General features: G+C 35.5%; 1 protein-coding gene and 1 long non-coding RNA gene across 2 annotated transcripts in view; one reads left to right on the forward strand and one right to left on the reverse strand.

The window, feature by feature from the left end:
* LOC118280605 (plasma membrane calcium-transporting ATPase 2) overlaps positions 1 to 27495 on the reverse strand; it is a 64230-nt gene that overhangs the window by 16104 nt on the left and 20631 nt on the right. The window contains exons 4-22 of the mRNA XM_050699533.1: positions 21805 to 22028; positions 17897 to 18017; positions 17236 to 17401; positions 15180 to 15273; positions 14809 to 14925; positions 13427 to 13474; positions 12021 to 12187; positions 11069 to 11284; positions 10280 to 10522; positions 7458 to 7696; positions 6736 to 6898; positions 5925 to 6026; positions 5203 to 5382; positions 4485 to 4679; positions 3872 to 4078; positions 3160 to 3358; positions 2214 to 2425; positions 1543 to 1694; positions 940 to 1066 (exon numbers count right to left, since the gene is read on the reverse strand). Of these exons, the coding sequence (XP_050555490.1) occupies positions 940 to 1066; positions 1543 to 1694; positions 2214 to 2425; positions 3160 to 3358; positions 3872 to 4078; positions 4485 to 4679; positions 5203 to 5382; positions 5925 to 6026; positions 6736 to 6898; positions 7458 to 7696; positions 10280 to 10522; positions 11069 to 11284; positions 12021 to 12187; positions 13427 to 13474; positions 14809 to 14925; positions 15180 to 15273; positions 17236 to 17401; positions 17897 to 18017; positions 21805 to 22028 (3172 nt within the window). The remainder of the gene's footprint in view (positions 1 to 939; positions 1067 to 1542; positions 1695 to 2213; positions 2426 to 3159; positions 3359 to 3871; positions 4079 to 4484; positions 4680 to 5202; positions 5383 to 5924; positions 6027 to 6735; positions 6899 to 7457; positions 7697 to 10279; positions 10523 to 11068; positions 11285 to 12020; positions 12188 to 13426; positions 13475 to 14808; positions 14926 to 15179; positions 15274 to 17235; positions 17402 to 17896; positions 18018 to 21804; positions 22029 to 27495) is intronic.
* LOC126911616 (uncharacterized) lies at positions 7797 to 9577 on the forward strand. The gene is made up of 2 exons (XR_007706136.1): positions 7797 to 8051; positions 8475 to 9577. It is a non-coding gene; the product is annotated as an uncharacterized LOC126911616 (long non-coding RNA).

A 27495-nucleotide genomic window follows, 5' to 3' on the forward strand; every position in this document is an offset into this window, starting at 1 on the left:
GCACAGTAATTTATTATTTTTTAAATATAATATAGCATGGAATATCATCATGTTTCTTTGGGTAACCAGTCTCAAAAACACAGCCAATAATTCCATGATGTAACCCATGAGGATTTACTGACAGCTTCTTATATATATTATAATTTATACGACTCTTTTAGCTATTCATAAATTGTTATTCATAAAAATAATTAAGAATGCCGCCAGTAAAAATATAACTGGAAACAATAGCCATACAAATTACTTTTAAAAAACATATTTATTCAAATCACAGCTATTGTTAGCAGTTAGGAAAAATTTATTCAAACTTGAATATGTTATTCAAGGGTGAATAAACTTTTAGAACCATTTATAACCCCCATAATGGTGATGTACATCAACCCCCAACATTTAACCCGTTTTGTGTTCGTGTACCTATGTTCCCGATAATTTCATATTAATATTAAATACATATAGGTAAAGTTTTTTTATATATTAATATGAAATTATTGAAAGCCCCAGACGAAATCCAGTGACCTTTCAGCTACTGAATTTAGCCACATAGCGTTTATAGACGGATGAGATATACTTTTTTTATGTATATGAAAATAAGGTTTATTTTCAAGTATACCAAGTATAGTTTCATTTTCAAAACGTTCTAGTATACTGGATATTTTTGTGTAACAGATCCAAATTGTATTTCATTCTATACTAGTCTGTTTTATTAATCAATTAAGGTTACAAAATCGTACTCTACTCATTAAGTAATACATTTTAAAGCTCCTTTTTTATCACATTTTTTTTATTCAGACCAAAAAATATCACAATTAATACTTATAATAGACATTACAGCCTATATATCAATATTATATATATATTTTTTTTACAAGCACATGTCATCCGTCAAGACAATAATGTATCCCTGTGTTTGTGTGTGTATCGTGCATGTGTTGTGCATACCTGAGTCTGGAGACGCGTCAGACCGCGGATCCAGAGAATCTGACCAGCTCGCGGCTTCTTATCCAGATCTGGATCGTAGTCTGGACCGGGTTGGATAGTCTCTGGATCGGGCTGACCTCTGCCCCATCTGGGTAGCACAGGATGATGTATGTCATCATACCATAGTATAATTACCACGGCTTTATAGAAAACCGGAGAAAAATTGCCAAAGTTTTGTGTTTCGCTATGTATGCGACCGGAGACCTAATCCTCTGGTATAATCCTTTGGCCGCTGTCCATTGCTTACCATCAGGTGATCCGTCAGTTTGCTTGCTCCCCTATTCCATAAACAAGTTGGTCTAACGATGACTATTTAGGCGTTGTATTTACACTGCAATATTAGTAATTATCCCAGTTTGTTCGTAGAAGTGGTCTTATAGTCCAGCAGTAGATTTCTCCCCTATTCCATATACAAATTAGTCTCAAGATGACTATTTAGGTGATGTATTTACACTGCAATATTTCTAATTATTCCAATTTGTTCGTAGAAGATGTCTTATAGTCCAGCAGTAGATATCAAGGACTCTTGATGATGAACCACCTATTTAATAGTATAATACTCACGACAGTCTCTTAGGAATCTTCCTAGTGGGCACGGTGGTGACGAGTTGACCCCAGACGAGGGTCCCGGCTCCGAGGAACAGGCACCAGAGCCACTGGTCTATCGACAGACCCGCCGTACTGAACGCCATGCCACCGAACTGGATAATTATTACCTGGAATTGTTTTGATGGGGTATTGATTACATGGTGGTAATTAGGTTGGTGTTGATGGTAGATGATGATGGTGGCGTGATTTAAATGTTTTAAATTTTGGTATCGTTAATTTAACATATACATACATAACCTCAAACTTCTGTCCCATGGGGACAATCAGAAATAATAGAACGCCAATTGCTACGAATCTTACTTTCGCTTCATGAATAATTATCAGTCTTTTCAAGTATTATCTTTGGTTAAGACTACTTTATCAAGAAAATGTTTGTAAAATCAAGACATTTTCATACAAAACAAATTATTATTATTAAAACAGAAAAAGCTATGAAGATTAAATTCGATAGTATCGATGTCTTGTAGCAAAATACCTAAGCTCTTTACTTCCCTACTTATCATCATTAAAAAAAAAAGAGAAAACATAGCACAAAATACCTTCGTACGACAGGACCTTCATATTCATACAACTCTTCATCTCTGAAACACAACAACAACCACAACAAACACACAAACAAAACATACCTGCGAAGCCGCAGTGCCGATCCATATAGAATAGAAGATGGGGTTAGTAAACAGCCCCTGGAACACATTTCTTTGGCCGTGTATCTTGCGCGCGTTGATCTCGTTGAAGAGCGTCATCATGACGAACGTGTTGAAGATGATCGTGAAGTGCTGCGTGGGTTCGGATCCCAGCGCCTGCCCGCGCCCTGACGGGATGTTCAGCAGCCTGTCGCCTGTAGAATAAGGAGTTTTTAGATGTGTATTATGGTTATTGAATGTCTTTTAGTGTTGATTTTGGACTTTATGGCAAAGAAAATAAAGTTGATAATTTACTAAAATGACAATGTTTCAAGCCGTGCTAGAAAGGCTAGCAAGAGGCTCATTGAATGTCTTTTAGCGTTGATTTTGGACTTTATGGCAAAGAAAATAAAGTTGATAATTTACTAAAATGACAATGTTTCAAGCCATGTTAGGCTCATATTCATGAGCAGCTCAATCCGTGACAATCGCCGCGTCGTGTATCGAGTTCCTCGTCAAACAGTTACGTGAGAGAGCCGATTACATAATAATTAATTTAGTATGTATATAGTTTGTTCTTTTGTCTGAAGTCTCTTAGCCAATTAATCCAAAATATTTGGCGGTTGATATAATAAACAGAACAACTATCTCTTCAGCGGAAATGATTTCGTTGGCGTTGTTCTTGAACTTTGACGAAACTTTTTCTCCTGTTTTTTTTACAACTACATTAGAATAGTAGCTTACTCGCTGAGACTTGACCATATGCACCAATCAGTATTTTACAATGTACAACTTGTTATTTCAATGATTTTTAAACTGTTAAAGGTGGTATCATTTTATTTAAGTTTAGTAAGACCATTAACACTTTGAACGCCAGTCACCGGTGACCGACGTTAGCGGAGGATTTGCCTTCAACAGTTTTCTATTGGCAGTCAAAGACTTAACTTACCGACAAATAGAAGCGAGAATATAATGAAGAGCTGGTAGATGGCCTGTCCGAGGATGTTCTTCATCATGGTGCGGCTGATGAGGGGCTTGGTCCGGCCGTACGGCTTGCGCTGCAGCAGGTCGGGCGTCGGCATCTCCGTCGCCAGCGCCAGGGACGCCAGCGTGTCCATGATCAGGTTTACCCATAACATTTGTACTGCCTGGAAGGGGGAATTGGGTGTAATGATCAAAATCGAAAGCTTTTCGAAAGGGATATCAATATCATAAAAAAATTAAATAATAACAGTAATCTACTCTATCGACGCTGAAGGTTGGTCTTCTGGTAATAGTTTATAATCTAACGATAGATGAGAGATAACTGTATAATAGAAAGAAATCAATATTGGATACTTTTATTAATTACGTGTAGTATTTAGCAATGATTCACACATCACTTCATTTTTCAAATATTGTCTAGACTTCCAGTTTGTTTCGTCATTTCTTCTCAGAGTAATTCGTTGGGAAACGCCGACTTCATCTAGATTACTCTTTTGTAGTCTATTTACAAAAGTTAATACATTATCTCATTGGTTTACCCAGACGCGGCGTCAACCGCGCAGTCAGAAGAGTCAGTCAGACACGGATACCTTTTTTAAGTAACTTTAACGCCACAATTCTCAAACCTGTCAAAGTTTAGTAGAGACTTAATGTATGGTTTACCAATTTGTACGCACCTTTAGAGGACTGTCCTGTATCGCGCAGGCACCAATGAAAGCCACAATGACGGCGACCACGTTGACTGTAAGCTGGAACTGCAAGAACTTGGCGATGGAGTCGTACACGTTGCGTCCCCACATCACCGCCTTCACGATGGATGAGAAGTTATCGTCTGTGAGGATGATGTCTGATGCTTCCTTCGCTACGTCTGTACCTGCGATACCCTGGGGGAAGAATTGGGTGGTTAGTATAGTGTGGGTGACGTCTTTTAATATGTTTAGCTAGTAGTGGTTGATGTGATGGGTATTTTTATTTATCAAAGAAGTATAACATATGGACATGTTAGAATATGACTTTGTTTCATCGTTGAGAAATAAAAAGTAAAGGATTTTAAGTGCTTTGAAGTTAGATCGACTAAAAATGTATTAAAAGAAGAGACAGATCGACAAAGCTGTTTTTACTTAAATCATCGATTTTTACGTTCAATAGATGGTGCTTAAGATTCCTAAAGATTTTATAAATCACAAAGTCAAATTACGTCTTTCTCATTCAAATTGAAACCTTTTGACATCAATCATCTTCCCCACTCAAAACCCAACCTTACCACCCAAAAAACAACACACAACTTACCATAGCAAATCCAACATCAGCCTTTTTAAGCGCAGGTCCATCATTGGTACCGTCTCCGGTGACGGCGACTACCTCGCGTGTGTCGAAGGCTTTAGACTCGATCATTCCTTTAACTAGCGTGTACTTGTCTGTCGGTGACGATCTCGCGAGGACGCGGAGTTTCGGCCATACTTTGTCTAGTAGGTGTTGTTGTACCTGCCATAAAGAAGAATAGGTTAGATATTGTTTCCAGAATAATAATTTAGATAGTGTTTTATATTTTCAGGAGTAAAGAAGATTTAACTCTATCTTGAGTTCATTAGAGCCCTTAGTATGAGTTTGTTTTACGTTTAACGAGATCGTGTTCGGCGCTCTAATTGGTTGATTCATTCGTGTCGGTCAATTAGAGCGCTCTCGTTTCGTTTTCGTTTATCGTAAAGCAAACTCGTACTAATGGGTACAAGACTCAGACTTTGAATTTCAAGACAGAGCTTTTGTAAAGTAATGTCGTAACGAAACAGTAAAATGCATTCGTCTTCAGCGCTGGTGGCGCTTGGGTATTAATTACACATTTTACAAAGACCGGGCAGTTCTCTCTTAAAATTTTATCAATCCTTAAAATGGCCGACGGTATTCTACCAGTAAGACAATCATAAACTTAACCCAATTATTTCACCAAGGACATAATACCTCATACACACATTACTTAGTAATAAATCCAACAAAAACAGCTACATACCTCTCCATTAGTATCCCTGATCCTCTTATTGAACTCCTTGCCCTCGAGAATGAGGAAGTCGTCAGTGGGTTTGAGTATGCCGCACTTGATGGCGATGGAGCGCGCCGTGTTCACGTTGTCTCCCGTCACCATGCGGACTGTGATGCCTGCCTTCTGACATTTCCTGATGGCTTCGGGTACCTGGGGGAACGATTTCATTAATTTAAGGTTTCATAATTGATGGTCTAGCTTCACTGACAGACAGACTGACGGACAATTCAAAAGTGCCTGATTCATGATTAATGTTTTGACTTTAACCTTGATTATGGTTTTTGATCTTTACCTATTAACCAAACGTTGAGATTATGGCAAACTATCCTAAATTGAGACCAATTGTCCAGTTATGGTACTTGTCATGGTCGATGTTCTATACTGGTTAATAGTGGTTTTAGGAGTTTGAAGGACAATGAATTTGGCATATTTTTTTATTAGTATATCTGAGATTGTTCGTAACCGCCGCCTACAGATTCGATTAGCGAAGGATGTTTCGTGCCCTCATAATAATATGGGGCCTTAGTCGGCTATTACAATTGTGTCTTACTTGTAAATTGCTACCATTAAATCTGTATTAAAGTAATTTATTCTAAAGCGAGTCGTCTATTATTAGAGCTTCCTTTACAGAGACAATGTATTGTGGACGACCTTAAACAGTTATGTTTTTGACAAAGTATAGCAATACGCACCTCTGGTCGCACAGGATCTTCGATGCCGACTACACACAAGCAGGTCAGGTTGTTCACGATGTTGTCCTCGTCGTCCCAGTTCGGTTCCTGGTCTATGTGCACCTGCACAGACAAACAAACATTCATATCATATCATATCATATTATAAAAAAACGTTGCGCCACATTAAAATATTCTCCTGTGTCGTAGGTGAGATTACAAACATACAAGTTCACATAAACATGACGCCCAGACCCGGATAAAAATTTGTGGATCACACAAAGAGTTGCTCCGTGCGGGAATCGAACCCGCTACCCGTTGCGCGGCAGCCAGTTGCCCAGCCACCGCACCAACCGTGCAGTCAACATTATGTAGTTGTGTGAGATAAATCACTTAACGAAGTATTATTATTACCGTAAAACGGGGTGAATAGATACAGAAGAGGGGTGAATAAATGTTGGGAAAATGTTCTAACATCTATTCATTCCATTCTTGTGTCTATTCACACTTTGAATTCTATTCACCCTGTTTTACTGTACCACAGAAAAAAGTAAATTGTTAGATGATTCGTTCGTAGTAAGCTGTACTTATATTGATTTCTAAACTTACTCATTAGTAAGTAGTTATAATTAACATGGCTTACTGCCATAATCAAAGACTTTTAAACTATTCCTGAGTAACAGTTTTGTTCCGAAAATAATTACTAAAGTAACCATTAAATGACTGTATGGCAGTTAACTATCTTTTTATCTTGACTTTAATTAAAACTATTATGAATTAAACCTAAACGCTTTACACATATTTCTAAATATATTTTTTCTTTTCAGCTTACCTGGTTAATTTCAGCTTTGCCCGGCACGAAGTCCCTGTATGCGACGGAGATGGTTCGGAGTCCGTCACAGGCCATGGGTTCGATTACCTGTCGTACCAATCGGTCTTGCATGTCGCGCGTGAACTTTTCCAAGCGACCTTCGTGTCCGTAGATGAATGCGCATCTGTAGAGAAGTGGAAATTGTTTAAGTTAAATGGTAATTGTTTTTTCGAAATGGGAGAAAATTGCTAGTCTAGGTGAGAAAATCAAAAACTAAGCGAAACATTGAAAATTTATTTTTGATATTAGTTTTACTAACATTTCAGAGTTTATTAAGTTTAAGAAATTAGTCCAGTTCCTTGACAAATAGTTACGTAACAAGATAACATAATAATTAATTTTGATTAAGTTTGTTCTCATTGTTAGCAAAGTATGTTATTTATACAATATTTGTATATAGGGTAAAATAGCATTGAATACTTTTCAGGAAGGAGACCATACAAGTATATTTTATATGTATATAGACCTCCTTACCGATTTCGGTAACGGCGAACTTACATAAGCTATTTCCTGTCGTATGCCTTGATGTGACTAGCCAGACCGAACTTAGTTTTAAATCCGATCACAGTTAGCATACAAGTACATACAGATTTAAAGGGACAAATTAAAAATATAGACCGAATTCATGTAGACAAAGCACCATGGCTTATTATATTAGCTAGTGATCTATAAAAAATACTAACTTCTTCAAAACAATCTCAGAAGCTCCTTTAGTGTAGAGTCGGTAGCCGCCCTTATAGGGGATGACGGTGGACATGCTCTTGCGCACGGAGTTGAAGGTGTAGACGCGGGTGAAGGATTCCTCCGGGTGTCTCTCGCGGACCGCCTCGTAGCTCTGGCCCAGCGCCAGCACGAACCCTAGGAGGGCACACTCGGTCTTGTTACCCACTTGCATCGGAGGCCCTGTTGGATCCTGGCTCGGCTGTGGGGAGAGGGAAAAGATGTTATTAGAGGATATTCTCTATTAACTGTGTGATATTTTATTATTTATTTTACAGTCTATGTACATTAAAACAATGGTGGTATTAATCATGGATAAAAGAAAGAGACTGGATTGGCCTTGTGGGCGGGCCACGCGTGCCGAGGGTGCGAGCCGGCGTACTGCGCGCTGTCATAACGCTCAAATGTCCATACTTACCGGCTAGCAATCGCTGTCATGTTTTGACAGCGTACGTATCTCCGCAAAAATATTATATTATGCCGTCTTGCGCTATTATAACGTGTCGGAAAAGAAACCAGGTGTGTAGCATAGCACGAGAAGGAATTTCTTTTCACCGGTAAGTCCAAAAACATAAAAATACGTGTGATATTTGTAATTATAACATTAGTATTATGAAATTTATAGACAAAAACGATATAATCGCAAGCAGACTAATAGTAATACATTGCTTGCGATAGATGAGTACAATCTTGCACTACGTGAGCAATCGCGCAATGTATGACGTCCATTGCGAGAGTCCCGAGTACCGAAACAAAAGCTCATTTCCACAAAATCTATGACATCGATAGTGTTGGGCAAATTTGTAATCAATGTCGATTGTTACTATGATACAGTCTATTATAATCAATAGCACACTTTATAATTTAAATAATAAGTATTATTTATTACGACTAATTAGTAATATAGATTTTGAGTGAGTTTTATGTTTTTATTTTTTTATAGAATGTGACATATGATTTATTTTAATATTATGTTTTAGGTTTCCAACAGATCCAGGTGTAACAAAATTGTGGATTGACACAACTGGTAGAATTAATTTTTTTTTTCAAGTTCCACCACACAGATTAGAAACTGCGTATATTTTTATCTCCACCATATTTATACAGACATTGGTCTTAAAAACTAAGCTTATATAATAATTAATAGTATAATAAATTATGTAGCAAGTTAAACGACCAGGTTTAAAACAATTGAAAAGACAAGTGGTGGGATTCAGGAACCCAAACTAGGAAAACCTGTACTATGGGCTCCTGGATTCCTACTAAATGTAGCATATTTCGTTCGCAACATTTCGATGTTGATAATTACATAATAACAAAGTCAGGGAAAAGAAACTTAAAATTAGGCGTTTATCCGCACAATATCGCAATGTGTATTCAGCAAGTAAACTGATTTTATTTTAGAAAATTTTAAATTAGTCTCTTTAAATCAGTTTTTTTGTCTAAAAATGGCGATATTTAAAATATCATCTTTCGTAAATTTAAAAAATGAAATAATATAACCATGTTATTTCAATGTGTTCTGTACTTTATACAGATTATTGTAAATGTGAGAGCCCTGTAATTAGCTAAATTAGACTAGTAGAATGCATTTGTGTCAGCTTAGAGTTGTCATGCTCACTCAAAGGTCTCACTGGCGGTGGCACGGGCATTGGATCGTTCGATTCCCTGCAACATGGTTGAGTTGGACGGTGCTGGTGTACGTGTCATGTTGGTGAACGAGCGCTGTCAACAGCTCCAGACTGTATTAATTTTGTTGTTCTTAAGGTTTTTTTTCTATCGCTTTGACTGAATATTAGTTTTACATTGTTCTCACATAGTTCAAGCAATCGATGCAAAGAAAAGCAATGTTATCAAGAATTGTATTGTGAATCTAATTGAAAAAGATCGAACGAACAGATCTTCGATCTTCTCCATAGGAATCTACACTTTGGAACGAGCAAATAGCTTCACTAGAGGGCTGACCGACAGACAGACGTTATTAATATTATTATATTTGCTTTGACGTTCAAAAGTGCCTATGATTTATTTATTTTTTACTGATTTTTAACTTATTGAGTAATAAAATTGGTTTTAAAATTCAGTTATGTATTTTTTATTTATTTTACTTTTATTACTTGGTTTCTATTTCGCATGAATACAATTTCACAATATTCAACAATACTTGTAAAACAAAAACAAGATTACTTAAATTTTATCGATATCAACAATCGACCTTTCTCTCGCCCTAGCATACATGAGTTTTTATGCGTGTTAGAGTGTACGTCAAATGCAGTCATTGCGTTTGTGTGACAACCAATAGCAAATTCGAGATTTAAATGTGTGTTATTTATTTGTGGGGGTAATCCGCTCAGACATTGGTCTCTTGCTTGTAGTGAAATTAAAGGGTGGGAGAAACGGCGACACGCGTTCTGATACAAATCAGGAACTATTTCATTTCTACTCTCTTTATATGTTCTGTGGTATTGATGGCCAATTTGGCATTCTCTGACAGTTACTCTAGATTTAGTAGATACTGATCACATGTCGATACGATAATTTGAATGCCAGATGAGTATCCTAATCAAAAGAAACTGAACAAACTTGGAGATCAGTTTCTTTACAATTTGGTAGAAATATTGTGTATAAGGTTAGCATCTGCATTGTTTTTCTTGACAGAAAGCGCTTACAGGTATTTTGATTTAGAAACATCAATTTAAAATTACCATTTACAGAAAAAAAAATACTGAGCTAAACCTAAATGGTAGTTTACAAGAATTTAGTAATAAAAATACAAATATCTTACCATAATTCTGGACGTAAAAGCAGCATTAACAGATATTCCTTCGACCATAGTTTCGGCGACCTCTTGCGGTATATCCCTGAAGTTAGGCGTGACCTTGCAGAGTTTCTCGCAGATGTATGACTGGACGACTGTCATTCGGTTCGTGGTGAGCGTTCCTGTCTTGTCCGAGCAGATTGCGGTCGCGTTACCCATCGTTTCACAAGCGTCCAAGTGACGTACCAAGTTGTTGTCTTTCATCATTTTCTGTGGACGGTAATGGGGTTTTAGTATTTGATGTGAGAGTTGGGATAGTGGTGGGCTAATACGGGGTATTGTAAGCTAGTGGAGAGTATGAATCAAACTGTTTATCATGTATGAATTATAAAGTGCAGTATAAAAAACCAGGGCATCTAAAATCCAGTCCAAACTATATCATAGGTATATGTGAAAACTTGTAATTAGCCTTCATTTAATCACTGCTACATTGTTAATTTAGTTATCTAAATGTAAAAATAAAACTATGACAACAATAAGATCTGTTCTGTTCAAAATCGCTCATCGAAACTAAGATTTGAAACCTTACTTTATACATATATGCATGTTATGTTGCAATTAAGTAATAAAAACCAGAAAATATCGCACCACAACATTACCATATCTTGAATGGGAGTAAAATAGTGCTTAGAAATTGACTGCCAAAATGTCAACCGTCACTAACGGCCAGTTTCAATAACCTATCTATCTGTAGATTTGCCTACTAGAGATAGTATTTTGACATAAGCTCCATACAAAATGTGTTATGTGTAATACCTTGACAGAGTAAGCAAGCGATAGAGTAACGGCGAGCGGCAATCCTTCAGGGACGGCCACGACAAGTACGGTGACACCGATGATGAGGTGCTTCACCAGGTTATTGATGTACGTCGCCTTCCACGGCTTCTGCTCGATCACGAACGTATGCACGCAGAAGTTTATCACCAGGATGATCACCGTCAGAACTGCTATTGTGGAGCCGGCGTAACCGATCTGTTGGGGGAAGGAGTTAATGGTTTATTTGAAATGTTTATGTTTGTAGTTTTACAAGTTAGTCTAGGTTTTAACTCGAATTTTTTTTTGTAGTACAGGTTAAAATTTTCTTTCAGGATTTCAAAATTCATTGGAATCCTGTCTTTTGTTTTAAGTTACTGCATTATTAATAGGGGGTGAGCCTATTGCCACATACCGGACACAATTCCAGACTCCGTGCTAATATTGAGATTTTTTTGTAAAACCGAAATAAACCAGTAATACTTTGCTCGACCCGAGAATCGAACCCGAGACACCTTGTCCTGCAGTTGCACTTACGTCCACTCGACAAACAAGGCAGTCTATAAAATATAGCCTAAAACGACTACATGTATTCCATATAAGAGAAGAAGACCGAGCTCAGTGGCGTGCCATTGGAGAGGCCTATGTCCAGGAGTGGACGGGAACAGTGAAACAACGCGAAACAACGCTTGCGTTGTGTTTCGTTGTGTGAGTGAGGTTACCGGAGGCCCAATTCCCCCTTCCCAATCTTCCCCATCCCCATTCCCGAACAACAATCCTTAAATTCCTAACCACCAAAAGACCGGCAACGCACTTTTAAAGCCTCTGGTTTTTCAAGTGTCCTTGGCCGGCGGCGATTGTTACCATCAGGTAATACGTATGCTCGATTGTCTCATTGTCTCATAAAAAAACAACAGGCTGATGATGATGATGATTCCATATAAAAGTTACATACTTGAATAGCCAACTTGGTGAGCTTGGCTTGCAGAACGGACTTCTCCTTTTTATGACCAGCTTCTGGCGGGGGCTTGTCGGTGGTGGCAGGGACGTGGTTGTCGTCTGGTCGCGCGTGGTTCGCGCCGTGGCTGTTGCCTGACGCCGGCAACGTCGCGTCTTCGTCACCTGTGTGGCGTAGTACATGTGTTAAGATTATGTTGGGTAAAGCGATTGGTTGCTCAAATATGTTAAGTTATGATTGTGTACTGGTTTGGATTTTGATAGTGAATAAAGATATTATTATTATTTAGACTACTTTTTATGTTATACTGATAGTCTTTAAGTTAGGATAGAGTTGTAATTATCACAAATGATATTGTAATATTGTCAAGACTATTGAAATAATTACTTTGATTAACTCTATAGTCAGAAACAAAATTAAACCTACGTTACTTAACATTGAATACTACTACGATACTACTAAGATATTAATACTAAAGACAATTCAATTCATAATAAAACAATACCAGTACTCATAATCATAACTATTTTCCAAAACGTAACTCACTATCCAGAGGTTAATGTAATTAAAAATGAACTTTGTATCTACAGGAATAAAGTACATAACCCCTCGATTGCGAGCCAACGTTGCAATATTTGAGCAATCATCGCTTACAATGTAAAGCCCAGAATGTAACAGAATCTCTAGTTACAGTGCCAATTCGAAAAATCAAATAGCTTTACGTTAAAACAGCCTGAAAAACTGAATTATTAATTTCTGTTAAAAAAGGAGGAAAATTCTCGAAGAAAAGAGAACTTACTGAGCTTAGACTGTAGGCTGCTTTTTGAAAAACAAAAATAAAAAAGTGTCTCTACTTAAAAGAAGATAATTACTGATTTAATTGCTGTTATTGTACTTTGCAGTGCGTGTGTACTGAGTTTTAGTCTATCTACTATTGTACCTACCTCCTTAGTTAGAAGGTAACATACTTAATTACACTATAATTAAAAAGTTAATCAATTACATTAAAGTGTTACTACAAAAGTAATGCACTAGGATGCTGTTAAGTGAAAATGAATGGATTTATAGTTAAAATTTTTAATTTAAATTAATTATAATTATTATTTAAGAAACCTACTAAAATCGCGAGAGAAAATTAGTATAATATTACTGTTTTTAATCTATTAAAAATACTGTATCTAGGAAGAATGCTACAGTAACTTTGTTCTATTGTTTGTAGTGCCTGTTTGAAGTACACTAAAGGACAGAATAATCTACCCATCCCACATTTAAGCTCGAAGCTACAGACTAAGCACCATCACCACAATTTTGAGTATAACGTATATTATAATAAAGGCGAAATTCCTCTGACCCTCAGTGTACGGTAGTTTTCAAAGCGGGGCATAGCAAAGGATTTTACTTACCGGTCAAACTCTTGCGTTGCGTAGACTTGCGTTGCTGCTTTTTAGCCTCTACTCGAGTCAATTTTTGTCCAATATCCCATCGATATATATATGTTTTTTATCCAAAATATAATAAGCATACACATTAATGACAACGATTGGATAATATTTTGATACATCATGCAGTCAACACGACAGATACACGATGCATTCAATGTGTATGTTTTGATTTAGGTTTTTGATTTATGTTTTTTTTTTATTTTTTATTTTTTTGTTGATCGGCGACATGGAGATGCGTGCAGCAGGCCGGGGTCGGGGGTGGAGAAAAAAAAGTTGGATGTCATTGTACGGATCACACTATATGTTTGGTTGTGGCACTAAATCTAAAGGGTTTATGTCAATTGCTGTTTGAACGTTTGAGGAAATAAAGGTCTTAATTAAACTAGTTACTAGAAATGTTTTCAGTCTTATCTCTCTCAATATAAGGTCTATATTCAACCCTCAACAGCTCAAACGTAGCGACTAAAATTGCATTTACAAATGTATGCTTTTATGATCATTTTAATTATAATTTTAGGATTCTTGTAAAGAGATTATTTATTTATTGAGACGAAATAATAATATAACAACATCGAACGTACACATAATAAATAATTTCGTACAAATGAAAATATATTTGCTTTAAAAATATGTCATGCTCTCACAAAACATTTCAGGCTATTAGTTAAAACATATAACATAGACAGACAACGTCAACAAGACTGTATATAACGACAATAAAATCAAGACAAAAAAATGACAATCCGTATCATTCAGTCATCAATAAATAAAATAATCTCACTTTTAAAAAACGAAATTGGCAAAAAACATAAAAATTTAAAATGCACCAATAATTTTGGCCAGATGTGTAAAGTAAAACTTTTAATTATTTTCCCAATTTCGTTGCATTTTTTTACTACCTCCTTCAAAAAGGGAGGTTAAGTGCGGTGGCTCAATGACAAGGGGGGAAGGGGGGTCATACGTCACTGGTTACACTAATGTATGCACCAAGCATTGGGGCGTACTATGCTCATTTAGCAAAGCTAAAACATACTCTATAGTCTCATGTTTTAAGTACATTTTTGTTAAAGCAAATCGCAGAAAGCGTTTAATCACCTAAATGAGCAGAGTAACAATGCTAACTATCTTGCGGGATTTTCGCTAAAGGACGACCTTTCTGATGATAGAAAGCTTAACATTTTTATGATAAAACATTAAACTTTTTGGACATTGAACAAAAATAACCTTAACCATTGCACATCACACGGACATTACATGACCATCACCGGTTCATCAGAAAGGAGGTACAAAACTAAGGGGACATCACTATGCTACGTTAGCGGACACATCACAAGGTTACTGACCTTTCTTCATTTGCTTGATTTCCTTCTCCTGCTTGTCTACAGCAGCGCCGAGGAGCGTGAAGATGATACCAGCTTGGGAGTTTACACCGACCGCTGTTACCAGCATTTTGCCGGAGCCTGGAAAATGAATCAAAACGATATGAAGTTATGCACCATGAAATGAAGATTCTATATAACGCCAGTTTAACATGGTACCTGTGTGTAAATTCGTTGCTAGATATTCACTTTTCCTGTGTAAAAAGTCTGCTAATTTGATTTATACAGTACATTTTATAAGTACTTGGGCAAACTTGCGCTAATAATTTGCTCATGCGCAAAACTGTTTTAGGGTTTAAAATAATATATTTTCTATGACATGGTGGAAAACCTACCTTCCATGACGTGTGTACCGGATAGCACCATGGGATCAAACGATTCACCCTTTTTGACATGGTCCGATTCACCAGTGAGCGACGATTCATCAACCTGTAACGTAAAGTACAATACTGAAGGATTTCTATAGAAAAAGTGGAGTGGACTAGCCTTTAATTTCACCCCAAAGAAGCCCATTAGGACCAGGGACTAATAACCTATTTCAGAGCCTATTATCAACCATCTTGACTAAAAAATGGCCATTATGTAACACAAGGAAAATCACGAGTAATCAAACATGACCATCAAACACAGCTATCATAAAATCCAGTAATACAACATAATTCTTAACTAAACATACAAATTAAATATTAAAATATAAGACAAAAAATGCGGCATTCAGTTTGTTTCTTATCTCAAACAACTTGGTATATCTATTAAGGGTTTTATCGACACAATCTTGGCTTTGTAATGACGCAAATTGAACAATTATGTGACTTTCTAAGTAGTTGTATATCTTGGTATGCAAGTTTCGACAGTAATTTATTTGATTATGAGTTCTGAGATAAAAGTTTTTGATGGATCTTGTTAATTTTGTAGGAAATTTTGATGAAATTTAGTATGTAAATTATTTATTAACGTTGAGGACACGGTTTTATATTCTGTCATCAACCGTTTCATTGAGGTTTTTGATAAGCAAAGACGAAAGATGACATTTCAGTTTTTATATTACTTTACCATTGATTTTAGATACAAATATTAGTCAGAGCAGACTTTGGTAGGATAGGAATGGTAAATTCTTTTACTATAAATTACTGCAGAATATGAGTAAAGTATTGTATATTGGGAAAAAACTGACCATAAAAACGGCAAAAAATAGGTAAACATTTGCATTTTTTTTTCCCACTACATTCACGTTTTTATATATAACACTGGTTACTGATAACCTAATAACGCGCTATCAGTGTTTGATCAGTAAGGCATTCAGTTATCAATTGACGCACACTGTCGATACTGTTACAAATTAGATATTACTACCTGTGTGCTTATATTTACTCGAACTGAGGGCCTAGTGCGAGTTTTTTTTAAGTTTAAATGTTACCACGTCTAGTCTTCTGATTGGTTAGGTAATTGGAGAGGGCCAATCAGAGCACCGAACGTCTTAAACGTGTCGATAGAGTTACTGTAATAAGTTCTCTGTAATGTGACTATATTATTGACTTAAGTTAAAGATTTTCAAACATCTGATTGTATTTGTTTAATCGATTATAGGATTTTATAGGGAGTAATGTATATGTTGGTTTAATGTCATGGTATTTTGGTCAACTGATCAGTTACGATCAGGTGTTCCTAGAGATATTATAGTTTGTTTATTGATAAAGGGATAGGTCAGGTTGATATACATGTATTATCAGTATTTTGGTTATTAGGCTCTAACGCAGCAATAAGTAACGTTCGCGAATCATTTAGGTTACCATAACTCATACTAGGTGAGTCTTTTCACAGTAATTGTACTTTTTTCTAGTTCCATTCTATTCTTTATGAATGAAGGTGTGAGTTTAAAGTATGTTTGTCTCAGCTGTACAAATGAGGCTCTTTTTAAAAGTCAAAGTAAGCGAATAGGAATATAGAATAGATGACTAATTTTTATTTAAATGTCCGTCTTATATCGCGTCACTTCTAAGTACGTTTTCTACGTAGAAATGACGTATTTGGTTATCGTTTTATCTGAGTATTATTATTTTAGTTAACAAAAAGAAAAATAAGGATTCGTGTCTAATATTTTTTTCAGTACCTAACTGATGAACTAATAGATAGATTTTGAATATTTATACCCCGTCGTCATACCTATTAGCGTTGAGGGTTTTAGCAGCATTCAACAAAGACTTATCAAAAACGTATACATATAAGGCAACTATTTTTCATTACTTAACTGATGAACTAAATAGATTTTTAATTTTCATTACCCGTCATCATACCTATTAGCGTTGAGGCTTTTAGTAGCATTCAACAAAGACTTGCCAATAAGACGACTATTTTTTAAACTCCAACAACTAATCACAAGTCAAGCCTTACCTTCAAGTCGTTACTCTGAAGCAGTATACCGTCAGCGGGCAGCAGATCACCGTACTTTATCTGACATATATCGCCACATACTATCTCGCTGATTGGGACCTGTCTGACCTCGCTGCCTCGGATCACCGCGAACTTGTGTTCCCCTTCTATCCGAGATTGAAGCCCTCTGGAATTGAGATTGGGATCTTGTTAGAATTAGGTCAAAGGTTTTGATAGATCTAATTTCTTTAAACACATTTTATGATATTCTAGTTATAAGATCATTTAAATCGATTTTTTATCTGTATACCCTTAGTATGAGTTTGCTTAACGTTTAAAATAATCGAAAACAGAGCGCGTTCGGCGCTCTGATTAGTCGACTCGAATAAATCAACTAAGGGTACTGATGTAGGAATTGAACTGTACCTACATCAAGTTTAGCACTTGATGAAAACCAAGTAGTTTTATAACTGCTTTGATATTCTTCTTTTCTCTTATTTAATGGCAATAGTAAGTTGCTTAAGTAACACATTCAATTTTACTTTTCAAAACTGAAATGAGTTATAGAACATTTCTTTGGGTAAGGAAACGAGGCAAGTATCCATATAACTATCTGATATGTATTCTTCTTAGAAAATATTTTTAATACATTATTAAGTTTATAAAAAGTTCCAATACACACCTGAATTGCCTTTCTTTCGTGTAATCGTTGAACGCAGTAACTATAACGACGACTATGACTGATATTAAAATCGCCAGACCTTCGATCCATTGATAATGACCTTCCTCTTCGTCGAGATGAGCTGGAAACATTTACATATTTCATATTAGATAACATTTTATATATACAGACAGATATACAAACAAATATAGGTCTTTATAAAATGTACTACCAAAAATTCTATTGAGCTACTTTCACATCAGAGATATTCTTATACTATCAACAAAAAGCATTGCTTTATTTTAAAATTAGAAGACGTTATATCCTCGTCTCTTTCACACTAGTCAAAGATAGAATGCATTTAAAAATAAAGCAATTCTATTGGTTGATTTCAAATGTTTGTAGTTGGGCCAATCTCTGATGGAAAGTAAGCTTTGTCGCTAAGGAAATAAAGTCTAAAGATAAAATGGATATCAGGGGTGTGCAGTTGATTGTTTAACATGACACACGTGGTTCTAATATTGTTCTAGAAGAATTAAGAAGGATTGGTTGGCCATGAAATTGCTTTACCACTAACCATACCACAGAATTATGTGATAAGCAAAATAAAATGGTAATAATGTATTAATATTTCATGTAAATTGTGGTAACAAAATTACCAATTACCTAAATAGTATAGCATTTTCATGACATATTTAAGGTTTATTTTTGATAAAATTTAGAATGCTTAGTTAAACGTGTTTTTTTTAAATCACAGTAACACCAATTTAGGATGTTGAAGTTTAATAAATTACCAATTTTTTAGCTAATTTATAAGTTTTAAATATAGCAACACTGAAATTTCGAATTTTAACGGTCAATTCTTAATATACTCACCTATCACAGTCTCTCATGACTTATAAACATCCAATAGGAAGAAGTTATTGATTTTAATGTTCTTTTTTTTAATTTTACCCATCAGAAAAATTAGTGCCAATTGGTAAAGAAGTGATTATTTCCTTATTAGATAATGCTATAGTTATTTACTCACAAAGCCTTTGAGATTACCAGCTTTAATAGCTTTTGACTGTGCAAAAACATATATTGTTGACGTCACATATACATATGTATATTGTGAGTGCTGACTCTATATTCTCAACCTGAAGGGCTGAAGCAAGCAATAAGCTCAATTGTTATACATAATGTGTATTTCTTTTTGTATCTAGTATAAAAGCGTTTTTTCTAGACATAAGTATAAATAATTTGGTGATATTGCTTGCTTTGTATATTATAGACTATATTAAGGCATACAGCAGGGCGTATATGTAATGTGCATAAACCACAATTGTTGAATGCTTGAGAGAGATAGAGCATATAAAACAAAGCTATCTCTTTCAGCAACAGAACAATTGTGATTAAAAACCACATAAAACAATGCTAGGATAATTCAGCAAAGCGGTTATACTAATATATTTTCGTCAATAATATAAAATAACAACGAATATCTTGTTTATTAAAATTTTCGTTAAATATTTTCCAAAGAACAATGATAACAACATATATTACCATTCACTAAACAAAGAAACGAGACGTCCTTTAAACATTTCATAGACAAACACCATTGAGGAACATCACTACAACGGTAATGCAACAACTAGAGAGAGACAGAGATAGAGAGGAGGAAGAGAGTGAAAGAGAAGGAAGGTGTCATGACCCGTATCAGGTGGCATACAGATTCAATAATGGCGAGGCATTTAATTTAATAGAGGCGGTATTCATTGGACTAATTGATGAGATGGTAATACTACGACCTCCTTTGGCCGGCAAACTAACTATTCCTGAAGATTACATGCATATTGATAGTGAAATAGATTTTGAAGATCTTGACGTTAAAAGTAATGATTTTCGTGTATTAGAATCTGTTGTTGATACGGGTGATGATAACGTATTAGTAAATGATTATAGAGAAACTATAAATAGGTTACAAGTTAGAGAATTTCCAAAGGATTATTGCATAAAATATCAAAAGGCTTAATTCGTGGACATTTTCAAAATCTCAATGTTATAACTTGATCGGAGATGAAAGAGGCTTCTCAGAATGACAGAAATGATTTTAAAGCCTTTGTCAAACAAATCAATACTTTAAAATTGCAAATTTGGGACGTAACACGTTAAAATTCTGCTGGAATATGTCCATATTCGAATTGGATTGGACAAGCCTCTCTGTGATTATGTAGATTCATTTCAGTTCATTGAATTCACGTAGGCTTTCATAGCAGCAGTTATCTGCAGCTGAAATCGTAACTTCATTATCATCATTTGATTGTGGACTTACGTGAAATGTATTTCGTTGAGCGAATTTTTATTTTATCTTCGAATGAAGTAGGTTCTTTTTTAAATGGTTTGGTATTTTATATAGATTTGGTAGAAAGACCAGAGGTTACACAAACTAGCAAGCAGACAGACAAACCTACAGGGTTGGACAGGGTTATTAAAGTGCAACTACATTGTGGTACTCAAGATGTGCGCAACTAAATCAATTACATGCCCCATTACCATGGTCTATATCATCGACCATTTCAAGGTCGGAATTGTATTTTAGATGAAAAACTGCATTTCGTAGTCGAAACCAGCAGATAACTGGGAATACGAGTATTTCTTTTAAAGTCGGGTTTTATTTAACAATTCCGACGTTTCCGTGGTTAATTTCGACTAGTAAATGCGGTTCAAAATTTAGGAAAAGATCGAAATGATCAAGATGCAAACGTATTTAGTGCCAATTTATTACATAGTGCTGATATTTCGTCTCGTTAAAACAATTATTTAAGAACATTTTTGGATAAAACTTGGCCAATTTTGGAAACAAGAATTTGTATATCAGCACTAGATGATTAAATATTAAACCATGGTATAGAACGATAAATAAAATATCCGAACACAGACATTTAGAAACAGTAGCGTATCGATTTAGTTGCAAACTTGTCATGTGAAGGGTTTTTTGTTCAGCTGGGTGCATACGTTAGAAAACCACCTTTCATAGGCCCAGTGTGCACCCAGAATAAAGGTATACTATTCGCCAATTGTACTCGAGTACCTACATAGCTCTAACAACGAACAATCGCGTACTGTAATCACATAATCTTACCAGGATCGTCTAATGTTCCATATTGTTATTGAAAAGAAAAAATACATAAATTAATATACATTACCTTAGGTTTTTCTAATAGTACTTATGCATGAAAGTATTCATTAAGTCTATATATAATTTCTACGTCCATATAGTACCTAGACATCTATCTACATTACCTAAAATAAATCATGGAGCTAAGAGCGAAATAATAAACCTTTTTAGTGGGATGAATTTTGAGAACATCGCCAATTACATAAAGCATTTTTCCTATAAAAGACCTACTTATTGAACTATCGCTAACTGGAAGCTTTTGCAAAGCTCTTTATATACACACATTGACAACATCAAAAGTATATAACATTGTATTGAACTAAAGAGTTTGCATGTGGCACACGCGTTAAAAAGACGGGCAAAAACCGGGCTCTGAATAATTCAGATCGAGCACATGGTTCGCGATCGATAGTAACCTTTCCATGGTATCTTATGGTAACAGTTACGGCAATGACTTTATGGGGACTGGATATGTTACACAAATTGGACATACGTATACTTTATACAAGATCAATACAATATATTGCTTCCGACTCAGAACTGTATGTGGTAATTTGTTGTTACTCTTAAACTATTTTAACCGTCTATGAAATAAGGGTTATTATTGCGTGACACTGAGAAAGAATTAATCGATTTACTCCATACAATTATGAGTCAGCGTATAGAGAATTTAATGGTACCAATTATGATTTTGCAACTGAATTTGAGGGACCTATGGCTGACAATCTAGGGCTTGATAAAGACACATTAAAACCATGATAAAACTTACCAACATCAGCTGGGTCATCTGACGGTTTGTAGAAACTCAACCCTAAGGAGACTACAGCAGCAACCTCCAGAATAATGAGGGTCACATCTTGCAGGGCCTCCCAGACTAACGTGAGGAAAGTCTTGGGGGGCTTTGGTGGGATCAGGTTCGAGCCGAACACTTCGCGCCTGTGCTGCAGGTCGGCTTTCGAACCGCTAAGACCTGGAGACAAGAAAAATACATTGCTATAGAAACTTTAGTTACAAAAAAAAGTTAAGAATATAAGAAACAACAGTTCACTTACGTCTCTAGACATTACGGTCAACCCATACATCCATTAAATCTAATCTTAAAACCTGAAGGTTAATTTCATTTTTATTCAATGACGTCTCCCAGTTTTTATCGCCTAGTTACTGTTTAAACCGATACAAGAAAAACCCAATGACAAAACATGTTTAGAACTAAGAAAACATGTCGAACAAAAACATCTGTTTCTTTAATTACATAAACAAACACTTAAAGATCTTCTAATACGTTTGAAGTCTCCGTCTACTACGAAACGTTGAATATTTCGATTCATGTCTCGATTCTAAGACCTCTCGATACCTATCGATTCGAGTAGAATCGATTGATTTAACTACCTTCAACTTTATTTGTAGCTGACAGCCTCCTTGAGAACTCAAGTTGTATCTACTCTATAATTGAAATAATTGAAATGAATTCTTTTGATTTTACTTCTTCGAATTTCTTTTATTGAATGATGTGATGTGATATTTGTAAAATTACGACGAAATATTTGAGCTGCTGTAAATACCAATACCCAATTACAATAAAAAAATATAATTTGTGCTCTGAAACGTTTCGGTAAGATCTATTTTCGTTTGGGTGAAAAATATCGTAAAGCGAAGTTTGGAATGGCGGTATAAAAGCGACGTATTCCTTACGATTCATATTGGATGAGCATGAACGGGCTTGTGATAGCGTACAAACTACCCACGCTACGCCTGTAATAAAATTTATACTGTACAATGAAACTGTTGATTGGGAAAACAAGATTTTTTATTACCAGTTATGCTTTTTAGTATTAGTCTCGATAATTTTGGACTCACACCCTGATTGAAACTAGACACCCTATCGAATGAATTCAATAATTTAATTAGAGCTCTAAATTCGCCAAACAAAACTGAAACACCTTCCACGAAAACCGTTAACACTCAATAAATAACATTAACAAAATCCTAAAGTACGTAATAAAAATAAATAGTACATAAATTCTACTTAGAATGTAACAAAATAAATTTAAACAAACGGAAGCTCCATGTCGGCGGAAAGGAAGCCGGCCATCATTACGTTGCCTCGCGGAACAAAAAAGCAATGGAGTTAGCATTCATTAACAAAAAGAAACAATCCAGTAAGGATTACATGTTAATGAAGCAACTACGCTTTCCTTTTCTTTGTAAAAAAAGATCTTGAAAATAATTTGATGTCTTCATCGCAGAAACTCCACCGAAGATTGCATAGTTGCTAAATATTCATGTTGCCGGATAGAAATATAGTCTCGGGCTAAAATATGAGAGTTCTCAAAGCTTTCTTCATTTTAGTTAAGTCAACAAGCCTTCTTTACACCGGCTCCATTCATTTACTTCGCTTTTTCGTCGTATTTGAGCAAAATAAACTGGGTTTGGAAACTTGCTTTTAATATTTTAAAACGGAATCTTGGAATTAGTTCCTTTTCGTGGTTGATTTTCCATTTTCGGTTTCTGTCAATCATATTATCAATCACAAACGCATGTACATCAATCTGATTGATTGATTGTGTATTAGTTTGGTATGGAGCATCGACCTCAGTAACATTGGTGTACTACATAAATATACTAACCGATGTTACTACGAGTCCGAACTACTTATAACTTTTACGATGTTCTCTATGAGATGTGTTGTATAAATAAAAAATAAATATTTTGTTTATGCTTAAGAGGTTTTTAGTGATTGGCATATGGGAAACGAGAGAATTGACTCACACGCGGCGGAGTGTTTGCGTACATTTATGATTGTGTACTAAATCTGTACTCGTCCCGAGATAGTAGTATCAGACATCCTCCCAGTTATACGTCCGTGATAAGGCTCATAATCCGCGAATTTTACGAGAACATTTTTCAATCCGTGTACCTTCCTTATCAGGCTAAACTTGTGAATTTATTACGTGGCCGTTCCTCCTTGCGAAATACTCGCTGACGGGGTTCGTCCTTCTATGAATATTTATAGTCCTTAAGGGGAGATCCTAACGAATCGAGCGATGGAAATTTTAATTCAGCTTGAATATGGGTTTCGAATACATTTAGTTATTACTTATTAATCAATTTCGAGACGAGATTAGGTTCAATTGTTTGGGGATTCGGTTGAATCATTGATTTCCTTGTCGGGATGTGATGTAGGAAATGATTCATGATGGAATTTGGGCTAATTATATAGTTAAGGTCGTTGTTTGATTCAGGGAAGTACGCATTGACAACTTTAGTAGGATAACAACTACATCTACTAAAAGACACTAGAAATATCACCGTCAACTTATTAGTTTTATTTACTACCATTCACAAACGAATTGATAAGTACCGAAAATAAGTTAGCAACAGCGAAAAATGTTCACTCTTCTGATAAAATAAGCATATGGCAAAACAATTGTTATTATGTATATTCAAAAGATAAAACTTGAGCCTCCCCTTTTCAAATTGTTCACTGAATTGGATCTCGTAATTTGCCAAATAAATTTAGCGTTATGCTTCAGGAGACGAAATAAAAAAAGGGAATTTGTTTTTGTTTTTTATTTCGGGACATTACTTTGAAAGTAAGGGGCGAAGGTTTGTGACCGTTCTGCTACTGACATCCGTTTTTAAGCTGTTTTTTTTACAACTGATGTTATGTTTTAGGAGTTTCTGTTTGGAAATGGACTGTGATGTTTTCATTTAGTTGTTTTGTGATGGAATTTCTTAATTATTTCAGTAAGATGGAGCACATTCCTTCTGTAGAATATCGTGTTATTTCAATACATATAACTAAGGAGTTAGAATGAACGCATTTCCCTACATTTGACCTTAAATTAAGCGATAAAATTGCCATAATGACTAAATAATTCAGCGTTTGTGTATATTTTTTAAGTTAAAACCCTCATTATTATATTTACTCACGCCACCACTTCCTAGTTTATCAATGAGGTTATTGTTTTCACCTAATGTTGTGTGAACAGCTATTTTAAGAATGACGTGAGGCATTCCGCCGTGTTAGTTTGTAGTGCAGACACGGCATGGCAGTTAAAAATGTGCATTTTTACAATACACAGCGAAATACTTTCGTAAAATTGGCCGAAGTCATGCTATTTTATGAAAGTGTCAAGAAAAAATGTACATTGTAACATAATGTGGCAGTATTCAATTATGTTGGGATGGAGAAATGAGAAATTGATAATGACGTTTCCTCTTTACCTACTTTACGCAATAAAAAATACAGACATAATAATATAAATACCGCAAAACATACAGGTGTACAAAATGACGTCAAAGAACCCGACAGACTCAATGAAACTGCAGTATTACGAGTATGATAAGACGAATTCCTTCATTCAGATAAAGCAACCAATGAATGGAACGTAAAAACGAACGATCATTTAAACTAAGTTGATATGCCTGCACTGAATGGAATAAAATATGAATGAACGTAACCGACATCAGAGAAGCTTTCAAAACCTATTTTTATTTAGCGAATACTATTTCGTACTAATGGAAAGTTCTCGAAAAGATACTAGAAGATTCTTTTAGTATTGTTGTCTTTGCTATTTGCCTGAGTAACAGTGTTTGAGGCATTCCTAAATGTTCCGTACACACCCTATAATGTCCGTGGTGATGTAATATTTGTGCTTGCATGATGAATATTAATTCTTGAGACGAATTGTTTGCTCACTCGTTTGTCTTGTGAAAAGGCTGTCAAGCAGATGATAAATCTTTACTTATGGCTTTCAGACTCACTTACGAATTAACCGATGATATAATGACAGTGTTTTATTTTTTGTTTTTGTTGTCGAAACACATTTATCAATTTGCATTGTTGTGTTCGGTTTATATTTAACGTCATCACTGCGTACTTTAAACAAGTGTTTGGCCGAAATTTCGGATGATACCGTGAAGAAATAATTCAATTTGTATACAGCAAACGGTGACTCATTGAGGAAAATGCATGTGTATTTTGGAAATTTTAAACACGTAGAAAGATCAAAAATTGAAAGATGGGAATCTTCGCGCAAAGAATGAAACAGGATTTTCCAACTACATTTTTTTCAAACCGTTGAACTAAGTAGAACTGAGACAAGACTGTTAATCCGTAAATATCTCCTGATTTCATGCATACAATTCTTAGATCATCAGACATGAGTAAGATCGCTCCCAGATGCGCTCCTTCACAAATAGCAGTGATTCCCTTTCATCCAATAAAGTGTCGTGACCTGCATCAGATTGTTTGGACATACCGTTTAATCACCTCGTCACTCTTTATTTTAGAAGCTCTTGTGTAAACTGGCCCAGAAACAATCGTGTTATGGACAATGTATGCAGGTATTTTATAGTGAGCTAACCTTGGATTATAAGAATAACTGGTAGAACATTTTGATGAATATTTTATGAAATATCCATAGCAAAGTATCGTCAACTCTATCTTAGTAAAACTAAAGTTTATTTTAGAAAAGCTGCTAGAGAAATTGGTAACGTTTTCAGGCTTCAATGCAAACTATTCTTTATCCGTAGCCAGATAAAGTTTGTTTTCAAAATGAAATGATCCCTTCTTCGTAATCGGGGTTTGATGGGAGGATTCCTATATATGAAAATAGTCTCTCATAAGCAAAACGTTTAAGGGGAACGAGTCACGATCAAAATATTTACTTGTATCAATATCAGAACTGGCATTTCGAAGGAAAATGGTAATGGTGGGATTGTATAAACAATTATCAGACTGACTGAAGTTTGCGTATTCGTACGAGATAATGGTCTCTTTGCGGAAATTGTCAAATTGTGTGTGTTTATGAATTTTCAAAGTCAACTCGACTTTCGAACACGAAGGGTTGAATATAATGCCAAGGAAGTATGAATTGCTGAGCGTCATCAAAAACTGTGAAAGCTTATATAGACACGAATTGGTTCTTTTTCCTAATTTCGTATCGATTACATCTTTCGACTTAAAAATTTCCTTCAAACCTTGAAAGCCTTAGTAACTTATCTCTACTACAAGCTACACCTACAGACTTCCGAGATCATTTTAGCCATACCTTTCGTATCTCCCTCGTTACACCCGAAAAAATACCTTAACATGTGAGCAGGTAGGTTCATAAATGAATGAACAGCCGTATATCGAACCGGAAGACCGGAACGGTTGGCGATAACCGTAAAATATTGATGTGAAGTCAGTGCACTGGGTTTGCTGTGCCTACATAATGTTACGTATGTGACTCAAATGGTATTTTTTCAATTGGTTTATTGACTTTAGCTGTTGACTTTGCTTTAGGTGCAGAATATTTGAGTACGGTTATTGAGTAAATTGCTTGTATATTGAAGGCTGTGGTTTATTGGATTTTGTAGTGTATTTAGTCTTATTATGTTGATTTGGAGTCGTTTAGCTCTGCACAATACGGTGATTGATGGATTTGAGCGTTGTCTGCATGATTTTCTATTA

Source organism: Spodoptera frugiperda, chromosome 16 (assembly GCF_023101765.2).
Source record: "Spodoptera frugiperda isolate SF20-4 chromosome 16, AGI-APGP_CSIRO_Sfru_2.0, whole genome shotgun sequence".
Taxonomy (NCBI): domain Eukaryota; kingdom Metazoa; phylum Arthropoda; class Insecta; order Lepidoptera; family Noctuidae; genus Spodoptera; species Spodoptera frugiperda.